The sequence below is a fragment of the Callionymus lyra genome, chromosome 4 (assembly GCF_982586985.1).
Source record: "Callionymus lyra chromosome 4, fCalLyr1.hap1.1, whole genome shotgun sequence".
NCBI classification, from domain to species: domain Eukaryota; kingdom Metazoa; phylum Chordata; class Actinopteri; order Syngnathiformes; family Callionymidae; genus Callionymus; species Callionymus lyra.
Genome location: NC_141821.1, coordinates 22,471,317 through 22,494,449, shown reverse-complemented (window position 1 = coordinate 22,494,449; position 23,133 = coordinate 22,471,317). Strand labels below are relative to the sequence as shown.

The following is a 23,133-nucleotide window of genomic DNA, read 5'->3' as shown; positions in this document are numbered from 1 at the left end:
GTATTGATGACTCACTAGCTTGAACCCTTCCTTTTACTCTTAGCCTTTTAACTTCCATCTAACCAAGAGAACCCATCTCTTAACACACCAATTTACAATTAAAATGGATAAAAATCTGCAAATCCCCTCAACCAAAGCTAATGTGACATTTATTTAGGTGAAGAGGTCAAAGGTTGTCAACACCACGACAACTTTTGTGGCTTCCTTCATGATTGGACTGAATATTGGCAGCAGGCATTTGTAATCCCCCCGGAGGGCTCGCTTTGTCCGGACCCCCACAGATGGCACCGAGTTTGCGTTCCTGCACTATTCTGAGTGACACAAGGAAAACCCTCGGCGTGCCGGCATTCCTTTGAGCATGCCTGTCGCACCGCATAATGGGCTGCGGCAGAAAATGTTGACTTTTCACAGTCGCCTGCTTCAAGCATGGCTGGAGTTGACCTAATAGGCTCAGGCCCTTTTATACGTTTGATTTTATGTAACGGCCCTTTCATTAAGTCCAACAAAGAGTCAGATGCTATTCTGGGAACTGGAGGAAATGAAAGTGAATGAGCAGTTTTATTCCAAACCACTGCGTACTTTTGTTGGGAAGAAAGTCTTAGCCCCGAGTCCTGGTTTGAGCTCAGGAAGGGACTAGTTTTTTAAGTCACCATACTTTTATATCTATAAGAACATTACAACGAAATTATCGGTAGTCTAATGATCAATAGGGGTGTGAGAAACTATCCTTGCATGATATATTGCAATATTTCTTTAACGGTACTGTAGCGATATCCAACTGCACTGTATCTTTTTAAGTCTTATTGTTTCATCATATTTATTTCATGGTTTATACTTCAATTTCAAGTGTTATGAAATAATGTATTCATTATTTGTGTTTTCAATTGAAAATATTCCCAGAGTTCGTTTATTTTGTCAACTTTACTGCAGTCATCACTGCAGCTAAAGGAACGATGAAATCCTGGCCGTGACTGAGGACTAGAGGATACAGTAGACTCTCTGTAAATGATGAAAGACTAGAGACAAGTACTTGTTCCTACAGTATTGCAATACGTCACAACATATCGTATGTTTGCCCCTGTTTCGTGATACGTAATATCGTATCACCAGATCCATGCCACACCCCTAAATATCAATGGTCATAAATAAGTAAGTAATATTTGTAGAGCGCTTTTCTAGACCAGGGTCACAAAGCGCTTAAACAATCAATACAATACCCAATAAAATAGATGCTTAAAAGGTCAAGACAACACAGAGACAGGAGTCTCAGAGAATCAAGTAAAAGCCTGCACCAATAAACGTGTCTTCAGATGTTTCTTGAAGGAGTCGTAGACTAAACGCAAATGTCGTCATTTAAAGGCAGATTCTATTTCTATAATACAATTAAGTTCTGGGAGATGACATCACATATCCCGGTATTCACCACGCAAATTCCAAACAAGGCGATAGTGGACGGAAGTAATATAAATTACGGACAATGAGTCAGACTACGGTAGATGGCTGTCGTGGCCATGATGTCAGCACAACTGACATCATGGAGATGAGAGTATTTTAAGAGATTCCCAGGGATTTGGAAACGCCACACTAGGGGATTACTAACACAAGATGTGATGAGAAGTCAGCAGAAGAAAAACTGAGCCCTGGGACCCCCTGAGCAACACATTTAATTAGTGTTGTGAACACTTTTATTTCAAATAATAAAACACTGTTGAAGATATAACATTTAATATTTCACTTGTTTGTTAAAGGTACTATGTATGTTTTGCAAAGCTTATAAACTAAAACACAGCAGCTAAATGGCTTTAGATTGGTTCTTCTCATTCTCACTAGTAGAACAAAAATCTTTCAAGCTAGTTTTATTTGTCTACATATTGTAGATTCAATATGGCATTGTTGATACAACCTGGTCACATGACCCACTTGGCTCTTTAGGTGCTTGTTCTTGTAAATTGTAGCTGGGAATAACATCACATCCCAACTCCAATGAGTAGAATACAACAAAACATGTCACCATTCTTGAGAAATGTACAGTAACTCCCGAAGATATATATTTCAAAGTTAACTTGTTATAATAGTAACAGTTATTTTAAGAAAGGGCTTCACAAAAAAAAAACAAGTTGATATATTGTGGTATTTCTATAACTCGCTGTCTGTGCACTCGGTTAAATTTGGGAGCGGAAATACAAATACTCAAATATCTTCTTTAAATTGTCCAGGTTTTCTTTTGTCAATATTCTATCAAAATGTTGACAAATAAAGGTATAGATTAGTCAGGTTGGCAAGAATCTTGCGATACGCAATATCATGCTACAGGGGCAGCAATAGGATTATATAGGAATAGTCATTATTTATTTTAGTTAGAACAATATTTATTTATTTTACACTAAATTAAAATGATTCCAGAAATTCTCTTTACTTGTAGCTTATTAGCAGGTTATCTCTGCATAGCATTTATTGGCTTTCAAGCTCAAGAGTACTGTGTTGAAAAGGGTAATTACGTGTTATTAAAAATGCTACCTCACCATCATCACAGGACTTTTCATGACTCGTCCTGAAGCCTGTTTAATCGCCTTCCTATCACACATTTTATCTTTTATGACTTCATGCCTGAACAAACGAGATTCAATTCAGGCTGCAGAAGGTTCATATTTGATATAAATATGTGCTTAAAATCCACACTTGCATGTTTGTGTGGAAAGTCCTGTGCACCTGAGGCCATCGCTGTCATGTGAGCACGGAGTCGCGTCACATGTAACATCCTGTCCGACCACAAAGAGTTAATTGTAACCAGTTGAACAGTTGACACAGAAAGAAAAGCAGATGACTGAACTAAAGGTCCGTTTCCAGGGTTTTCCAAAATCTCCAAATCTACTGGAAACTTGCATGTGAATGGACAGTTGTTCCTGTTGGTCCACGTGATCGTGTCTTAAAACCTTAAGCGTTAAACCAAACAATGTGTCCAGTTCACAACCGCTTGGCCTGCATGTCTACAACTGGGTGCTCGGATGAAATATCTGGACGTCCTATGATCAGGACATGATGTCATTAAACTAAATTGGATTCATATAAGTAATTGAAATCTTAAAAATAGTAGTTTATAAAAAATATTGATGGAGTAGTGTTCCTACACAATTTACAGTTTACAGTTATTCTGTTGACATGTTTGATGGTGTATATTGTTTGATTGGAATTGTTTGACCTAAAAAGTATCTTTCTACTGAAGTACAACAGTTTTTGAAAACCTACTTGATTGCGTTAATAAGGTCAGTGATTTTTAGAAATAAGACGGTATTTAGAGAAAATAATGCACATTTCCGTGTTAATTATCTTTTCCGTCTTTGGCTTTTAACAGTTAACGCCAAGCAAGATTTTTTTTATATTTATATTTTTACTTCTGTACTCATTGAATTCTGTCTTATATGAAATTATGAAGGCACGGGGATCAGTTATTCAACCTTTTATCTGGAAATCAAATCGTAACCTGAAGACTGTATCATGAGACTCCAGAAGAATATTTTCATGCCAAAACACGCCTTCGGAAAATGTGGATACAAATATTTTCGCCATTAGTTTCTAATGATATCTGCCGTTGAATGAGTTAGAATCTGTAGAACGTTCTATTACAAATAATGCTTGGGTTTGATGTTGTCTTTTTGCCCCCTTCTCCATCAATCAAAGCCCCTCATGAAAAAAACTATTGAGCCTCCAAAGTTAAAAGTTATTTTATTACATTTCTTAGTTTCTCCAAGCATTGTTTTGGGCAATGTTTGTGCTGTAGCATAAAAGAGTATCATTTAATTGTTGAACATGTATTGTTTGCAGTATTGGCATCAACAAACACCAAATAATACTGTGAACAGAGGCTCACAACTCTGTCTCTGTGGTCGAGGAATCCCGCTGAAGAATGTGAAGACCGACCCAATCTTCTCTGCTTAAATCTATGGTGGGGGGGGGATAAGTGTCGCAGATCCGAGTCTGGTCGCGGGGGCTAATCCACCGGCGGCTAATAGCCCTTGATGATATACGCCGTGCAGCTGTGGCAGGAAGGTAGGCCAACAGCTGTGGCCCGCAGACCGATCATCAGATTTCACTCGCAGTCGGCCAACAAGCGCACAAACAAGCAACACAACGCAGCCACACCTCCTGCTGTGGGAGACGGAACAAATTAGAGAATGGCTGCGAGGTTTGGTTTTTCGCATTTATAGAGAGGTTTGAAGAAAATCCCTGGCTTTTATTTAATGTATTCTCGGGTCTCTGCCGCGCACTGGGATTTACCCCTTTTGGTTCTCACAAAACACGCTCAAGGTTTTCTCTCACATCCTGTTGCAAAACCGATTTCGAAAGCCTTTCAATTTGCTCACCATGAACACTGAGCGTTTACGCTTTGACCAAGATGGAAGTTTTACTTACACCAGTTATCAACCCGATAGAACAGGGATATTCAACAAAAGATTCCAGTCGGCCGGTCAACTTTTTTCTGTTGAATTTTGTGCCAAGAGATCCAATAATTTTACACTAGCTAGCTGAGTGTATCATGCATTATATTTCTTGTTGACCGCGAAGTTCATTCCTCATGAAATCTTCTGTTTTCCGCGTCAACGTTACGTTGATTTTAGAGGACCATGTTGCATTTTTTTTAAAACTGGAGCTTCTCAGCTTATTGTAAAAGTTAAAAAACACCTTTTGCCAAAAAGCAACACAAAGTGAAACTACAGTTTTGTCGGCTTTTTGATAATGCATTGATTATTTATTGTTGAACAGGCCGCAGGCCAATTCAAATTGGCCGAAGGGACTTGGAGACGGATACAGATACACAGACTTGGACCTGATGCAGAACTTCCTGTTTTTATATTACAAGGATAAAAACAAGGATAATAAACTTAAGCCATAAAACCTGGGCTTAGGGAAATGTATTATTTACCGGCTGTTCTATACCTGGGACCACTTTCAGGGGATTATTCATGGTATTTTGTATTAATTCTGTGTAAATCAAATCTAGAAAAAAGTTCTCCTTCTACTACTCACTACTCCTACTACTTTTTCCAATGTCTGTTCCCTAGTTTATCTCAAACACTAGTATCTTCATAGTCACTTCATTGACATCAACATACGCATTGATTTCAATTTTTTCTTTCTATCTCGCAAACCACATACAAAAAGAAAAGTTGAAACATGTTGCTTTATGCAAAAATGTTTTTGTTTATTTAATGTTGGCAGTTACACCTTAATGCGTTCCGAGGTCACTATGGTCAGTACTCTCAGCGAAACTTATTTTTCTTAATGTTATATCAATTAGCTCCCAGACTAAGCATCGCCAAAACGCAAGTGGCCAGAATTTGTTTTAATTTTGGGGTGCCTTTTATTGTTGTCGTATTGTTTAAGGGTTCATGACAAAGTAGTGGTACCTTTCTTCTGACCACTTCCTGGCAGAATCTTTCAAAGATGCAATTTCCTGTTGAGCATTATATCCAGGTATTTCATTTCTGCATTAGTTAGTGCTCTAGTGGGCATCAAAGTTACTCCGTATATAAAACATATTTGCAAGTAGTTGGTAGTTTCAGCATCGTAACATGGTATCAATGGTTTGTTTAGAACAATTTGTCGGATAGTACTAATTTTAATGCTTCTCTCTTTTTTTGGTATTGCACATCAAATTTTTCAATAAGTCATTTTGCCTTGGCTGATGTGCTCAAATACAGTTCTGACGTAAGAAAGCTGTTGTTGTCTGGCCGTTAATTGACTTACATCGATCAACGAAACAGATGGTCGTTTGCTAATCTTGTTCCAAACAGGATTAAGTTCTCTGACAAAAAAAAGGATCACGTTTTTAATCCTTTTTGTTTAATTTCTGATGAATCACTTTCATCCTAAGCTTTTATCTCCTGTTTCCAACCTCGCTATTACGAGGATGTCATCATTTTAAATCATTAGATATTGGGAGCCAAACAACTGCGTGATTTGAAAAGAAAATACACTCTTACGGTAAATACATAATTGATAATAAATGGATACATCTTTTAAGACATTTCATGGACAAATTAAATTGTATTTTAGGTTAGGTTAATCCTACAGATTATTGGTTTATGACAGAATAAACTAAAAAGTAAACAAAGTTGCCAATGTTATGAACCGTTTTTAATGAATAAAAGGAGTCATCAAGTCATTGACAAACCTGTTTAAACCTTTCTGAATCACGCAAAAATGAGCCTGGTATACGAAGCAATATTACCTCTTCTATTCTATTTTTGGATCCTGTCAAATTCCATCCACATTGTTAAGCAGTACAAATAAAAAATGCACGACTTGGTGTCTTGGTGACCTGTTGTCCATCCACTGTAACAGTCGCAGTAGGGCGAGATGGGCATTCTGGAAAATGTTGTCATCAATTTATTTCTATACGTTTTCGGGAGGAAAACAGAGTAAAAAAGAATACCCACCCAATAAGAAGTAACAACCAACAAACTGTCATTTTACTTTTACTATCATTTAATCAATATTCATCTCAGTTTTTGTCATCTTGTATCAGAACATCTTGTATTAAACTATTGTTGCTGAACAGCAAAAAGACCTCGTCTGTGGTCCTCGGATAAATAATTTCCTTTCCGCACATTGAACCACGTATTACTTTTCGCTTTATCGTCAACATCATCAGCTCTGAGATTATTAGTTTGTGCTTTCACCTTAACACGGACAACTACACACCCTTGTTGTCTTCCTTTGCCCCCCCCCCCCCACTCAGTGGTTATTTGTTGCTGCTTTTCCATGATTTCTATCGGTGCAGTGAAAACCCTGTTGGTGCTGAAGGACTTCCCTGCAGCTCCACCAAACAGTCTTGCATTGTGTGGACTGGCCGTTCGGCCGCGGCCCGAGGGGTAAACAATGCATCTCTATATGGGCTTTGATGGTTTGGCCTTGTGCGTGTCAGTGGAGATCCGTGCGGCGTTCAGACCCGAGACCCTTTATTTGAATTGACACGGCAAACATTATTCGTCATGGCATTATTTCGTATCACTTCCTGATCACATGGTTGGTTGTTTTTGTAACCGACAAGAGGAGCTCAGTTCAGGACATAATGCGTACATTTTTGAAAACGGGACATTTGTTGTGAAAATAATAAGTTCTTCAACGGTCTGTATGATGTCCTCTGCTGCCTGTGATAACCCTTAGATGCAGTGTCTTAGTAATAGACCTAACACAGAGCATTATGGGGTGGTATGTAAGACGGACATAAATACACATTTCCATTTGATTAATTTGAAACATAATTCATTTTAACATATAATCAAGGGCATGATTTAACATCAAAATACATGAATAGTCTGTTAAAATATATTGATGGGAATTGCTCAACATAAGGACATATTTCATGTTCTTGGTACAATATTAAATATTGTAGATTTATATTTACAATTACATTATATTAGTTCGTATTTAACATTAAAATTAGCATTTTTGGTCTTTTCAAGAGTTTCTTACCCATTCAACATAGATAATATACATTTGTGTTTTACACTTGGTAGAGAAGTAGATATATATATATATATTTATATATTTTAAACCGGAAGAGTCAGGAGTCGACTGAGGCACTGTGGATTATCCTTTAAGAAAACATAACACACACTACATCTAACTTGACTATAAACCGTAGTGGTGCTAATGGATTCATTCAAGAGACTCTTAAACTACATTTTATTTCTTATTTTAAAGAAATTGAAATCACTCATTGTTGCTTTTTTTTTCCAGACTTAACAGGAGAAAATAGTGTAGAAAATAATAATAATAATAATAGAAAATAACAGGAATCTAAAAAAGACTATTGTGCTTAATGAAAATACTACTTTGGCCGTGACCTAGAGATTACAGCTGAATATAATATTTCCCTGGAACTGAGGGCTTTGCTTTGTTAGACAAACCTAGCGTTTCTCCCCCTCCTCTAATACCCAAGTCACCTACATTTGTGAATACAGACTTATTTTTACGTTCCAATCATTCTTATGTTGTGTTTCTGCTAACGTCTCCAACCATGTTGGAAGATTACTCTTCAATCGGTTCATGACATAAAGTCCCTAATGGACTCCAACATTTGCTGTAGTTTCATATCCACGAGCAAGCAGGAATCTGTACCTCATGAATCAACAATCATCTTTTCTTTTATCACCGCAACAACTCCCATCAGCTGTCAAGGATTCTGTATCTCGTTGGTACAAAAGCAGGAGATTGTATAGATTCCTGCTCACGGGAGCACAGATCTACTTCTGTTACTTTGTGTGTACAGTTGTTCAAATGTCCCGCTGGAGTGGATACACCTGTGCAGCCGAGTGCCTTTCACACTAGACGGTCTTATAAAAGTGTGAAATCGGAGCCAGAAGCTGCAGAAAAACTTCAGGGAATGCCGTAAAGCGCTCTTCTGCCCCTGGCTTCGACCACGCACTCATGACGGCGCAGTATCCGGCAACCTTGAAAACTAATCTTTTCTTCTGACCTGGCATGTTTATCGAGGGGGATCGCATTCTTTGGCCGCGTGCCCTCAAGACTTACAGTGAAGGTGGCCCCGCCGGTCGGATGTAGAGCCGCCGGGCTTAACTGCTGTCCAGTGATAAGAGATAGAAGATTAGTGAAATGAAACCTTGGAACGGTTTGTGGGAAAGTCGTCGTATCTTCTTGAGTATTCTGGTACTTTCCATGTAGGAAATGATCAGGACTCAAATGGTCTTTTAAGCCTTCCGGTCATATTTGAAGCTAATTCAATATATCTAAGTACTTGTCTCATCAATATCCACTTATTGGTGTTAATGCTGCTAACTTAGACTCAAAACTAACAATAGCGTCTTAATTTAGAATTACCGAGGAGTAACCAGGTAGAGCTGGGAATCGGACTTCAGTACTGTTATAGAACATTTCCGATCGAAAATGATACCATGTTGAAAGTCATGAATCACAAACGGTTATTGTCTGCATACTGGACCCAGTAGGCTGGAGTGAGGACTGACAAAACTATGGTTTTGAAACATCTGCTTGGACTCTTTTGTAGGTCAGGTAGCCAACCCAATGCATTATTTTTATACTTGTACAACATAAGAAATGTATTTATATTTAGTGACTAGTTTTTATAACTGGTATAGCCTTCCACCCATTTATTTATTGGACCAACTACTACATTGAGTGAATGCTACAATGTTCATTGAATATTGAATCTAATTTTGTCCTCATTGCTTTTTTATCAACATGACAGTTTTTTGTTTGTTCCAGTAGAAGTGGAATATCTGCTCATCCACACTGCAGTCAATTGTCTCTCTAAGTGGTTAATGGATTACTATGCATCCGTTTCCTGTGGATGAAGTGTCCACTCGCATTTTTTTCTCTCCCAATAAACGACCCCTCCCTCACTTCTCCAGTGAAAAAGATGCATCCCTGAATAATCTAACATCTGTTTTGTTGAGTAAGGACTTCCTGGTTGATGCACAAAATGAAGTCGTGTTGATCGTCTCTGACTTGAGGTGGAAGTGTTTGTGTGGGCGTGACGGACCGGAGCTCGCATGAGTTTCACGAGCAGAAACCACCGGACCTCGAGCCACTTTCGTGTCATTTCTAACGCCGGCTCTCCGGAGGTCTTCTTGCATCCGCCCCTCAGCAGGAAGTTGCCTTTATCTGTGGGTTTTGAATGAACTGCGGCTGCGACATGTGTTGTCTTGTTTCCAATCTCGATTTTGTCTCAGAAAGGAAATGAGATTAAAGAAGCGTAAGTCTTATGACTTGATGTGAGGAATTACTCGGTTTTATTAGTCATTAAAAACTGGATTGAATGATGACTGCCTTGTGATGGAAATAAAATAACTCAGAATTAAGACTCGTGATGGTCAATATAATGTTTAAGAGGCGGATTATTATACTCGAGCCACTTTAAATGTATTATTTTGACAAGCTACTATCAGCCCACTAGCCAGCAAAGACATTAAACCACTGCACGGAAGGTTATTGTGGAACTGTTTGTGACTTTAATATTGACCAAGTTAATCATATTTTTATAAGGGTCCGATTTAAATATGTCTGTTTATAAAAGATAAAATACATCTGAATCAGCCTTTTTAACTATTGCTGAAAATAATTTAAAATGAAAGTACATCACAACTAGTCCATGGAGTAGGAAACAAGTATGCAATTAGAAGTAGCTTTTGTAGCAAAATGTCAACTAATGTCATGGAAATGATCTAAAATTAGAGCAGGTAGAAAAGACCACAGAAGCATTTTACAGAAAGAAAGTTTCTTTATCTTGTGTTATCAGGAGCTGTGTTGAAAGATTACAAGTTACGAGTTTGTCAAAGAAACCACAGATATGCACTAAAAGTAGCCTTCAATAGTTGAAATGATGAACCAATATTCATCTTTACCTTCACTCTTATTTCCATCAAAATATGTTGTTGTTAATGACCAGTGACCTGAACTGTGTTTTGCTGTTATGTGTTTGATTTTGAAACATCTGGATCCACACATTACCTAAGGGCTAAAATTTCCAACAAATACTGTTACTAGTAGTTGGAGTACAAAGCATGAAATGGCACAAACAAATATACATAAGAGGTTCCATTGCAGCTCTCAATCCTTTGCTGAACAAATGTGGACAACGCTGATCAAATACACTATTTCTCACGTAAAGCTTTAGCTGATGATACGCTTGGAAGAAAAATTACAGTCAAATACACCATAAGTAGAAAAATACAAGATAAAGTAAAACCATTTCAATATTTTCAATTATGTATCGTATTATGTAGGTACTGGTGGGACAGATAAGGGTTTGAGCAGCGACAGAACTTTCTGATTCAGTTAAAATTGTGAAAATGAAAGAAAGGACCTTTTGGCCTCACACTGGACAAAACAATTGGTAGTTTTGTTGTATAAAAATCAGCACATTGCAGGAACGGTAATGTATTACATCTAAGCACCATTTATTTACAGTAATTTAAAAAATAACATTTTATATGACAACAATCACTTCGATTTTTACATCTCTCGCTGTGATCTACTGACAAAGATGTGATTTTCGGCACTCCATGTTGTCTTTTCTGTCTGTAATTCGCATAATAAATTCAGGAGAAAGACCTGCCGCACTGGTGACACAATCTAGCATTATTTTTATGACGGTACATTCATTGATGTACTTTTAGCACTATGGTTGTGTTTCTTAAAACATATTCAGGTCAATAGGTCAAAGGGAGTTCTACATCATAGCTGGATGAATACTGATGCCAGTCCCTCACCATCATGCATGATGTGGAAGAGGAAAGATGGAAAAATGTTCATCGACTACATCCTACATTGATCTTCAGTACAACTACTGTTTGTTTTTTATGAGATTCATGGTTTCGTTCTAGGATTTATTTTTTCATGATGCATAATAAGATATTTGTCCTAAATTTCCTTTGCTTAAAATAAGACCAAACCTCATTTCATAACTGTATGTGTGAGGAAAAAAAAAGCCATTTGGTCTCTTCCCTGTTTGGACATCCTTTCATTCTTCCCATTCCTCTCCGACGCTTCTCCAGGCCCAGAAGAAAAAAAAAGGGATGTGCATTTGTTTCCTGCCAATGAAAACGGCTCCCCGCCCTTCCTGCTTAAATCATGCCACATAGACTCAACAGACTGACTGACTTTTTTTTTTTTAGTCATTTATTTTGACACAAAAAAGTACTAGTTCGCCCACGCCTGGATAACAATGTGGCTTCCTGCAGTGTTTATTCATATTGCATTGAAATTGCCTTTGTTGAAGAAGCAGACGACAGTTGTTGGATCGTCTAAAAATAACACCGACTGTTTTTCTACTTTTCGTCTCCGGTTCTCGGGAAATCCTTTTACATCGGTGCCCTTTCCTGTTTTTGTTTGAAGGGTAAAATTAGATATTAGTGACTCTGAGAAGTGCCGTTTTAAAGAGAGAATCCTGCCTAAGATTTGCACTGCAGAGACTTGAGTCTGTCCAAGCTTTTTCCCACAAACTTCAAGCTGAAGAATTTCATACAAGCATGTCAGACTCAGACACCACATCTGTCTGGAAAACAGCAGATATGGACTGGAAGTAGCTGTACTTGGGGGAACTTCTGTCTTGAGGTAAAGCATTCCAAAAGAATGATGGGTTGTTTGACAAGATTAGTCAGACGGGCTATTTAGTCATACATTTGTCATTGGAAATCTGATTCTGACCTTTAACTTACCTAAGAATTTGTTTAGCAATTTCAAAATCACTTTCATATCATGATGTAGTTTTCACAGAGAACGTTGAATCACAAAATGTGTCTTGTTTCCCGCAACATAAAAACCTTTGTTGAGCCAGGCGTCTCCAGAGAGTGGTCAGATTTCATGAAGCCCAGAGCTTTTGTTTACAGGTTAACGGTTTCATTAAAAGTTTTGTGACTCTTTGAAAACGAATTTCTCACCTAAAAAAAAAAGTAAAACGGAGTCAGTGCCAACATTCTTTGGTCTTGAATGTAGGTCATTCCATCATATTTCCCATTTTCAAAATAGTTTACAGAAATATATACATGGCTGTTTTGCCAGAGTGACAAATGTTGTGGTGATGAACTTGGTGAAGAATATAACTAGAGTATTGCCTTTAACATTTAGAAATGATCATGTACTGTAGCTCAGAGGAGATTCATTCAACGAGGAATAATGACTTGACCTCATTATCGATGTTGTTCAACATTAATTCTTCATCTTAATAGTCACGTCTGTATAAACGGTCCCGTTTTCTCCGCTGTGCTCTCTAAAGGCTGAAAAATTCACATTTCAAAATTGCTTCATATTTTTGTGTCTCTGCCGACTCATATTTTAAAATAACACTTTGTGCACACAAATTAAAACCGGTACAATCTTGATGAATCTCACACAATCTAAAGTGTGACTCCCCCGTTTCCCCATCCACACACACACTCTCACACACACAATGAATTCTAAACTGCAACCACCATTTATGTGGCGAATCATAGTTAGTCGGCCATGAATAAGACGGTGTGTGTTTGTTAGTAAAAATATTTTGAAGGTACATTAGCACTTTTTGTCAGCTACAAATTGACAATGATTAAACTTAAACTGTTTCAAAATTAGGTTCAAGTGTTCTTATGTTTTTAACAGACTATACCAGTTATTAAGCTAAAATGTCCTTCATATGTTAAAATTAAATACAATTACAATGAACATTTTTCTTTCCCTGTATTAGGTGTGTGTATCGGCAAGAATCTGGCAAGTACAATATGTATAACGATACAGGGTAAACAATAGAATATATTGATATATAGTGTGATACTGTATGAACAAGTATATATACGTAGTATTGTCCGGGAACTTCACCGCATGACTCTTGACGTAGAAAATACTTTTTTTTGTTACATTTTATACAAACTTAATTTAAATATTAACCATAAAATAACTAATAATTTAAGTGTTTTTGTGTTGTTTTCCTCACAAAAAAAACATCTGATTTCCTGGTCAAGTTACAACTGGTTTCTTCAAGTAAGTCTTTGGATGCGAGTAAGCAATGGCAGACGTTGGTCATCTTCCCTGGACAGTGAAAACAGGAAGAGGTCCGAGGATGATTGAAGCGGAGCGACCACTGTGGCATGAAAGTGACCGAGCAGGAATGGAGATGAACACTTCCCACTGTTGTTTTTCATTCCCCAGCTGTCGGCAACAGAGAGCCGTTAGTGTCATTAGCCCGAGTGCTGTCGACCCGGGACAGGACGCCGACAAGCCCGGTCGCTTCCTGCTTCCTGTCAAAAGAAGGGGCTCCGGGAGGGAAGCGGCAGGGCTGCCGAGGGAGGATAAGGCCTCGGGCAGGAAGCGTGAAGCGGAGACGACCTCCAGTCAGTCATGCCCAGTCACTTCAACCACCCAATTCCCCCGAGGATCTGACCTCAGGGGGGCATGACGGGGCCGTTTGTGCGGTTGTTTGGGAACCATAAGAGTGTTTCATTGGTCAGATCCTTGGGGATTTTTCAGTGGTCATCCAGTGATGACTGGAAAAACACATCTTGATGTTTTAACCTGAGTTGTTGTTGCCCTTTGTCAGCCTTTGTCTCTCTTACTCTTCATCTTTCTTCCTGGATGTTAAACGCATTTAACAAGGTTTCTTTCATGAGGTTTGATGTTGAGCTGCAATCACTTTACTGAGAGAAACTCTTTAGTAAGTAAGTAATATTTATTTATATAGCGCTTTTCGAGACCAGGGTCACAAAGCGCTTGAAATCTGCCTTTTCATGTTGGTTTATCTTTTGTACAGACAGAATTTTCTGTTTGCTTGCTGCCCATGATTTGGGGGAAATATTGATACATCATGATAGCTTCTTCACTATACTGTATTCTACTTTTGGCTTTAAATACATTTTTTTTTCTTCGTCATAGTTATTGTTTATATTTCAATAAAGTTCGCATAAAATAAATAGTATTTTATTTACAATTAACATGCAAATGTTCAATACAAATTTTACAAGATCAATTCCGTAACAAAAAACAACAACTTCTTTACACATTTAAACAAAATAGATTTTTTTTGCACATCTCAAGTACATTTCTATACCAAGCTTACAGAAAAATAGTTTCTAGTGCAAAGAATCACGTGCAAAAAAATGACGAAACACTATAATATTCACTTCTTTGAACATAAGCAGTTTTTCTTTGTCTAAAAAAATTACATATCTGCTTTCTGTGGACACAGACACGCCTGCCCCTGTCTGGTGGTTTAGCAGTGGAAAACATAGCTCTGAATAGGTGTTTGAACACAGAGATTCCTGGTTGCTAAGTTTCTCGAGCTCCATTACGTTCCCAGGCTGAGGTGGACAGCGAGAGGTCGGCTACAGTCGGACACGTAGCAACCTTCTTAGTCTTGATTCCATTCTTGCATGTGCTTCAACAAATGACTTGAGTTGTATATCATGGCGATAATGATCTTTTTGCATATGTTGCATCGCGCTCTATGGCAGTTTTAGCCGGCTCAGAATCATAGCACAGACACTTTGGTAGATCTATATATCATGGTATGGTGCGGAAACAAACATTACTAACTTCGGTGCCATCCCTTTAATCTATAGATCTGTGGAGTGAATCCGCTTGTAAACATTGTTTACATCCAATCGCTGGCATCATGATAATCGTTTGATTTACCTGCTTGGCACCAAAAGACACAATCTTTTTCGATACCTGATAGTGACTCTGGATACATCCGTGTCCATATTTTTTAGTTCATCCATTTTAGATGAAGGGCTATAATTTCTCTCTCTTCAGAATGTTGTTTTGTTACAAGAAACCAATGACCAATAAGACGATTTATCTTCCATTATTCTGCGACACTTTTTTCTTTTTAATGGCAAATGAGCCTCATGTTTAAGATGATTAGAAACGGCTGATAAAATATCTCATCCTGCATCAGTGGTTCCATGCATCTGGACCCACACCCCAGCATGCATTTAACGTAATGACACTCTGGCGTAACCCCCATGTCCTCCTATTGTATCCTCCGTGTACCACCTTCCTCTTCCGTCATACGGCCCCTGGTGGCCCTCCGTGAGCGACGCCCACTTGAAAAGACTTTGACATTGACATGTCGACTTTCACAGAACTAATGGTTTTTCGATTCCTCCCGGGACTCGCACACGTCTACAAAATGTTCTTTGGTCTTCGCTCCGGTTTTTTTTTCTGAGCGCCATTAAAAAAATTGCCCATATGCATCACTTGTTATTTGGGTGGGGAGGCGAGCGGCCGCAGATGTTCTGGCGTTGTCGCACTTGTTAATCCCCCCGGGGGCGGAGAGCGGAGTTTGCTGTTGGTTGCTGGCGGAATAAAAACAATCCCTTAATTGTGTTCAATCATTTCGGGTTTTTTTAGAGGGTTCGCCTGCATTCTTGGCCGTTGCCAAGCGCTCGTGCCAAGATGACGCTCCGTCAGTTTTCTATAGGAGTTCATGGTGAGATCACTGGCAGAGCTTCGCAGTCTTTCATCTGAAAATAAGATGATGTTCTGCTTAAAACACAAATCAAACATTTGCCTTTTGAGTCATTTTATCTTTTCCTCAGACGCTTGTTTCACTATTTCATTTGTCAGGAACCAGCCACCTTTTTCAATTGTGTGTAGTTCCATTGGTGTTTGTGTGTTTGGTCTTTTTACATCATCACTAGATCACAGATGTTGGTCTTGATCTTAGTTTGTGTTTGTATTTTTTAATGTCTGTGTGACAAAAATGTACTTTGTTGTACTTCTTGTCTGTACTGCATTTTCCAGCCTAACAACTTAAACATGTGTTTTTGTGTACATGTTTGCTTTACCAGTTTTTGTTTTGTGTGGCTTGGGTGACCTGCTTTTGTTTAATATTAATTTTTGTGGGATTTTTGATCACCTATCGGTCACTTCTGCGCCTTTTTACTCTAAAGTAAATTTATTTAGTGTGCGTGTGAGTGTGTGTTAAATTTAAGTAAATTTGACTAGAACGTTTTTTGTGTGTGTATTAGTGATTTCCCAAGAATTTATGTAACAAAGGAATATCTTGCTCTTGAATGAGATTTTCCATTTTCTTATTTAACTTTCTTTCTTTATATCAGTGGCTCACTTCTGCATCAACCATTTAAAAGAAATGTGATTAAGTTTTTTTTAAATTGTCTTCTATTATTGCATTTTCAACCTCATTTTTTCTTGTTTTTACTTCCTTTTTACCGTTTTTTTTATCTCTGTTTTTTGTGTTACTTTTTTTCTTATAGCTCGAATTTTGAACAAACTTTTTGCCTTTATGTATTATTTTTGTATTACTTTTCTGTCTTGCAAAACACGCAAGCGATATTTTCCATTTCAATTAGCATTAGTTGAGTCTCAAATGAAGACATTTGTAGGAAAGGAAATTCTTTTTTTTATTATTAATAATTCAGATTTAGTTGAATACATTATCTGGAGTGTGATCGTTCCTGGAGATAAAGCTTGTTTTTACCGCTGTGACGCTGCTTAACCCTCTAATACACGACATGAATTAAACAAATCCTTCATCAATAAAAGAAATGCCGGCTATTGTCTGGCTCTGAGAGGAATATTTGATTAGGTTCACGGCACTGGTGGATTATGGGATACCCTTGTCGCCAGCTGCACTCAACATGAACACCACAAAGGTCAATCTGCCTGCAGAGCCTGTTGTGTGTGTGTGTGTGTCTGTGTGTGTGTGTGTGTGTGTGTGTGTTCATCCTTCTCATCAACAAATCTACTCCACACATCTGATTAAACACAGATTTGCTTGGTTCAGCTGCACATTAGTCCAAAGATCCTGAAGAAGGCGGAGATTCAGGCAGAGAGAAAAGAATACTTGAGTCTGACTAGTGAACGTTCCCACCACAATTATTCCCATCTTGCTGGTGAAGAGTCTTGACTTTGTTAACGGATGATTCAGACATCTGAAGCTCATGTCTGGTTTCCTGTCCAGGACGTGGTAGGATCATGGAATAACCCTTTTCCCTCAAAAACAGCGAATTCATTGACGATTCGGGACATTTTAAAGGGCACGTTGGTACTGAACTGAGTTCAAGCCGAGGTTGTTGACTCTAGATTCACAAAAAGTGATCGCAGTGTTATTTCCCTGCAGGAAAATTAAAACTTGAACAAATTCACCATAGGATAATAAAAGAGATCCTTGTCTGGTGAATGTACCAGGGATCCCAGATAAACAGGATTTTCAAAACTTTTATTTTTTTATTTCTGTATGAAAACCACTAAAACATTTGGTTTGAGAGCCATTCTCACGCCACACTTGACAATTCTCACGTTTATATTTACCATTTTAATACTCTATATTTATTTTTAATGAGGATAAACTTTGGTCCTTTTCGATAAAATTCCAGCTAATCACGGACGGCTCCACACAATATCAACCAATCAGAAGCAACATTAGGCCGGTCTATCGTTCATTACAGCGTCTCTGCTCGCGCCCAGCATGTGTTGAGTCATTGTTACTTAACAACTTCAAACTGCTGTCAATCTATGAATTATTCAGGTTTTTCCTGGCATGAGCGGCTCTTTAATAAGGAAAGTTATTGCTAAACTTTACCGTCAATTCCCAAAACAGTGTTCGTAAGGAGGAAATTAACTTCAGGCTTTTAAATTAAGAGCCAGCGCAACGTTCCGTCTGTCTTTTAATTCTTCATTATCACTGTTATACTCTTTACTGTTTAAAATCCTTGTTTTAATCTTTTTATTAATATTATTATTATTATTCATGAGATGTTTTGCCATATCTATTGATTGTTTAAATGTAGTTTTAGATGGTAACCTAAAAATGTTCATGATTCATAATCATAATCATCCAAAGTTGCACTCAATGACTTTTAATAGATTGCTTCTATAAAACATAGACTAATAACCCACAAATGAACATGCATCAAGTTTATTCAGATGTGAGACCAAGTAAAAATAGCAAGTCTTTTGTACTATGTGTATTTTTCACCTTTTTGTCAACCAAGAAGGTTCCACAGTATAAGCAACATTTTGCTGATAATTTGGTTAAACACTTGGGTTATGTTAGATTCCTTCTTTCTATTTGAAGAAGACTTTGACTTTGTGGTGAAATGGTTGAAGATATAGATGCTAGTACATAAGTACACACTATAGTTTGAACTTCTCAGTGTGAGAACTCTTGGTATTATCTTTGGCCCCTGCTCGTTTTTCACTTGATACATGTGTTCAAAACGGTTTGGTTGCCTCTGGACTACCTTTTGTTGCATGAGAAATTCAACGACCATTACCTATCCATATGCCTTGCCAGTGGGCTGGCGTCCCACACGCTTCTCCCCTGTGTAACTGGGATCAAGTCTGTGACCTTATAAAGTGAATAAGTGGCAGCAGTAAAAGGCTTCATTTGATCAAGACACTCAGTCCAGATTAGTTGTGTTGCACTTCCTGTTTTCCAGTCAATGCTCAGAGATCATGTGATGTTTCGATGACCAAAGTCAAGTGTCAGGTCTACGCTGGTCCCTCTGGATCAGGAATCTTCAACTTGGGGGAAAAACAGGGTATTACCAACGAATCCAAATGACTAAGAATGATACAAAAATATTTGACAATTTTAGAACAAACATCAACATCATACACTTTGTCCTCTTAATCATACAATGACCACATTTTTATACTGCTAGTCTGTGCACTTTCCTCGCATGTAGACCGTCATTATAGATAACATTGCCACTGTTGTAATGCTCATTATCCTCCAAGAGTTGACAAGTATGTCAGCAGCATATTTTGGTTCCATATGGGATCAAAGGCCCCGGCCCCCCGCCCGCCCAGACCCCTGCAGCTACAGTCCACTGCTGCCATCATTAGAGCAGAAGCATGTAAACTGTCCGGCAGAGATCGAGGGCAGCTGGGAGTCATGATTAGCCGACTGTTGTGCGTTGTGTGTTGTGTGTTGTGCGTCTGTTCTTAACCGAACCGACCTTGATGTGCCGGAGCTTCCTGGTGTTTGTCGCCGATCACGAGCAAACCTGGCCGTGAAGGTTGTTGAAGTGAGGAAATGTTTGTGCTCTCGGGATAAACCGTTGCAAAAACACATCCGTCCAAGTGTTGACATTGTTTTCCGCATAGTAATCTGTGTTGAATACTCTTATGTGTCTCGGTGCCTGAATATAAGAGGTGTAAGAAAATATTGATACACTTTTATCTTCATGGTACTATATCTATATTCAACAGAACTGAAACCATATTTATTTTGTGGATAGTTCAATAAATATTGTGTTTTTTTTATTTATTTTATGTTGCAATTAAACTTGTGACTTGTTGATGGCATCCGTTATTACGTCCTCCACTGATAAAAGGAGGGAATGAAAACCCTGCAAGATCCTGTTGATGACTGAGTATGAGAGGACACAGAAGCTTTTAAAGATGATGTTGGTGATGGAGAATACTACAAATATATCCTTGTTACTACATTAGTACAATATATTGTATCATTGCCCTTGTATCTTGATAGATATCGTATCACCAGATTCTTGCCAATACACACCCCTACAAACTATTTAACTTCATTATCCTTTGTGTTCTTAAATGTCAGTACATTCCCTAAAACTACTTTCAGTGCACACACAAGGAAATTGTGGTGTTTTCATTAAAACATTTGTGTTTGATTGTCTCCTCAGGCGTTGGACCAGGACCGGACCTCCCTGCAGAAGGTGAAGAAGTCAGTCAAGGCCATCTACAGTTCTGGCCAAGGTGAGCAGACTTTTCTACAAATGCTTCGAGGCAGAATATGTTGCTGCTGCTCCGTTTTTTACAAATGAAAGTGTGTCTTAATCTCACACGCAGACCTGTTAAGTGGTTTTCAATTCTCTGATGTGCATCACAAGCCTTTTAATACTTCAGGAGATCATCATCAGCCATGTTTCATTTTTTCTCATTATACCTTTAGGTTCACCTCATGTAATCCTCAAATGTTTTAGGCAATAATCTCAATCCGGTAATTTGTTAATTCTCAAACGTGCGGCACTGAACGGATTTCTCTATCCCTTAATAGTGTTTGCTATATTTAGCCAAATGATGCATGCCTGTTGTAAAATGTTTTAATGTATATATATATGTGTATATATTTATATATAAACACAAACGCGTAGAGGTGTGGTGCTCAAAGCTATTTGACTTTCCCAGCCAACACCTGAGTATTTTATATTGACTCAGTCATTTTCCCCGGACTGCAGCCTCCACCCTTCCAAATTGAGTGTTTTGCACGTTTGTTCTAACAATAAACAACACCAAACAAACTCCTTCCCACTGTAAATGTTACCAAAAAGACACTCTGGTAAAAAAGCCTTTGGGCGTTAGCTGACCTATCGTCCGTCTGCGCCACGAGTGCGGACACACACAGCTTGTTGGTATACAGCGCCACGCATATATCTTTTGAAATAAAGTCACATTTCAGTTGCAGCCAATGTGTAAAAAAACATTGACTTTTTCTAGTTCAGCACTAATCTGGGACCATCCAGACTAGAAAAATGACAATAAAATACTGTAACCTTGACTGGAATTACAACAAAATAACAATCTATGTGTAATTGAATAAAAGATCTGTACCGCAGAACAGTTGTGGCGACTGTTCTTGAAAAAATATTTTTGTCCCAAATAAGTCCTTTGTTTCACTTTTGGCCAGTTCATTAGCTGCAACATAGCATTAGTGTGCTAAAGGGTGCAATACAAACACAATGTATAAAGTTTAAATGATTTTAAATTGAAATGTGCCACCGTTTTTGCTCTCTGGTAGGATTCCTTATCTCCGATAACAAATGCATCTAAAAGGTTTTCTTCCTGGTTGTACTGACCACTGCGTAAATAGTCACTTTGAAAAAAAAAAAAAAGCTGGGATAACGACTCATCTCATCTTCTTTGGTTGTCGTGACGGCTCGAAAGGACTCCTGCAGGACTAACACAGCAGGACACTTGTCTCACCCGACCTTCCACTCAAGATCCTATTTTGGACTCCCCTTCCAGCTCAGAGAGATCTCAGACTTAATGATGAGCACAGATGCCGGAGTGTGAGAGAAACGGTGTCCCGCTGAGCTTCGTCGGCCCTGAGTCTCTCGATGTGCGAGCTGACACTCTGGTCAGCTGATGGACTTGATGTATCCAGCGTGTCCTGGGTCCACCCGAAAAGATGCTTGAGTAACCTTTACTGAGTTGTCTCTTTGCCACCCGTGTCAGACACTTGTGGGCAAAATCCAAACTTTATTAATTCAGCCTGAAAGCGACTAAAACTGGATCACCTCCAACAGTCGTTGATATCATCTCCTACAAAGAATTGTGTTCAGTCTTTGCTGTTCTAGAGACTGTGTTCCAGTTGGAAAATCATCGAAGATTCCACTGAAAATCTTTGAAAATTGAAAGTAATTTTTAATTCTGTTGTGTCTACAAGTTGGTTCCAAGATTCTGGCCTCGTGAGAGATTAAGTTTGACATTCAAACATTCCACAAAGCTGTGACCGTGAATGGGTTTAGAGTAGGTTTTATCCGCCAACTGAACTCGTCTTTCTCGATCCAGTGGTTGTGCGGATCAAATAATGTCAGCGGCTCCTTCCTGTTGGGCTGCAGCCTGATCGTGACGTCACGGTCTCAAATGAAACCTTCTGGTGCATTGTGCACACATTTCAACAACAAAATACAGAAACATGAATTAAAAACACTCACTGTAAAAATAATAAATCATTTTGCTGTAAATATAACAAGTTTGCAGAAGATTTTTGCAGTTGTCATTCTCCTCTGGCAGCTGTTTCTCACTTTTATGGAAATTTTGAGAAGATCCGAACAACCAATCGGGTTAATCCATCGCCTTTTTTTCAATGTTTGAAACATACTTATGTAACTCTTTCTCTCTCTTTACACTAGTATTCTTCGTACTCCTGACACTGCCGTTTTTTACATTTCATTAAAAAATAAATATTTATTTATGTGGGACATCATTGTTGCTAAACTGCAAGAACCGAGACAATTTGTGACCTTGACATTGCTTAAAGAGTGTCCAAAAATACAGGAAAACTTCATCCAATATGATACATTTAAAGAGTGAATTTTGAAAAAAGGTAACAAAAAATAATTACTCATTGATCGTGTTTCCATTCCATCAGAATATTATGCGTTTAAATGTTATCAACTTGCTAATGTTGCGTCTGGTACCATCTCTTAGTCCTGCTGTTCCTTCCTGTTCCTCCAGACCACGTCCAGAATGAAGAGAACTACGCTCAGGCTCTGGACAAGTTCGGTGGCAACTTCATCAGCCGAGACAACCCGGACCTGGGGACGGCCTTCGTCAAGTTCTCCTCCCTCACCAAGGAGCTCTCTGCCCTGCTGAAGAACCTGGTGAGTCTATAGACATATATATATTTTCTCACCTGGCGCTCACTGCAGTGAATGTTTAAACTGCAGAGCCTCCGGTGGGTCTGTAAATAACTTTATCGATCTACTTTTCCTCGAGGCTCTAACTACAATCTAAGCATTTGATGGATAAAAAAAAATTGTCGACGCAGCGTTTCTCTCCGCGTTCATCCTTTTTCAAGAAGTGGACGATGAGTTTCCAGGACGTTAGAGCACTGTGGCAGGAAGCCAGATTGATTCCATGTTGGCCCTACGCAAGACCAGCACTTAAGAA

At 38.5% G+C, this 23,133-nt stretch overlaps 1 protein-coding gene across 7 annotated transcripts in view; it reads left to right on the top strand.

The window, feature by feature from the left end:
* The window catches only part of asap1b (ArfGAP with SH3 domain, ankyrin repeat and PH domain 1b), a 65,680-nt gene that overhangs the window by 5,746 nt on the left and 36,801 nt on the right, over window positions 1–23,133 (top strand). For all 7 annotated transcript variants that reach the window (XM_087789213.1, XM_087789211.1, XM_087789217.1 and 4 more), the window contains exons 2-3: window positions 20,142–20,214; window positions 22,699–22,844. In XM_087789213.1, the coding sequence (XP_087645339.1) occupies window positions 20,142–20,214; window positions 22,699–22,844 (219 nt within the window). The remainder of the gene's footprint in view (window positions 1–20,141; window positions 20,215–22,698; window positions 22,845–23,133) is intronic.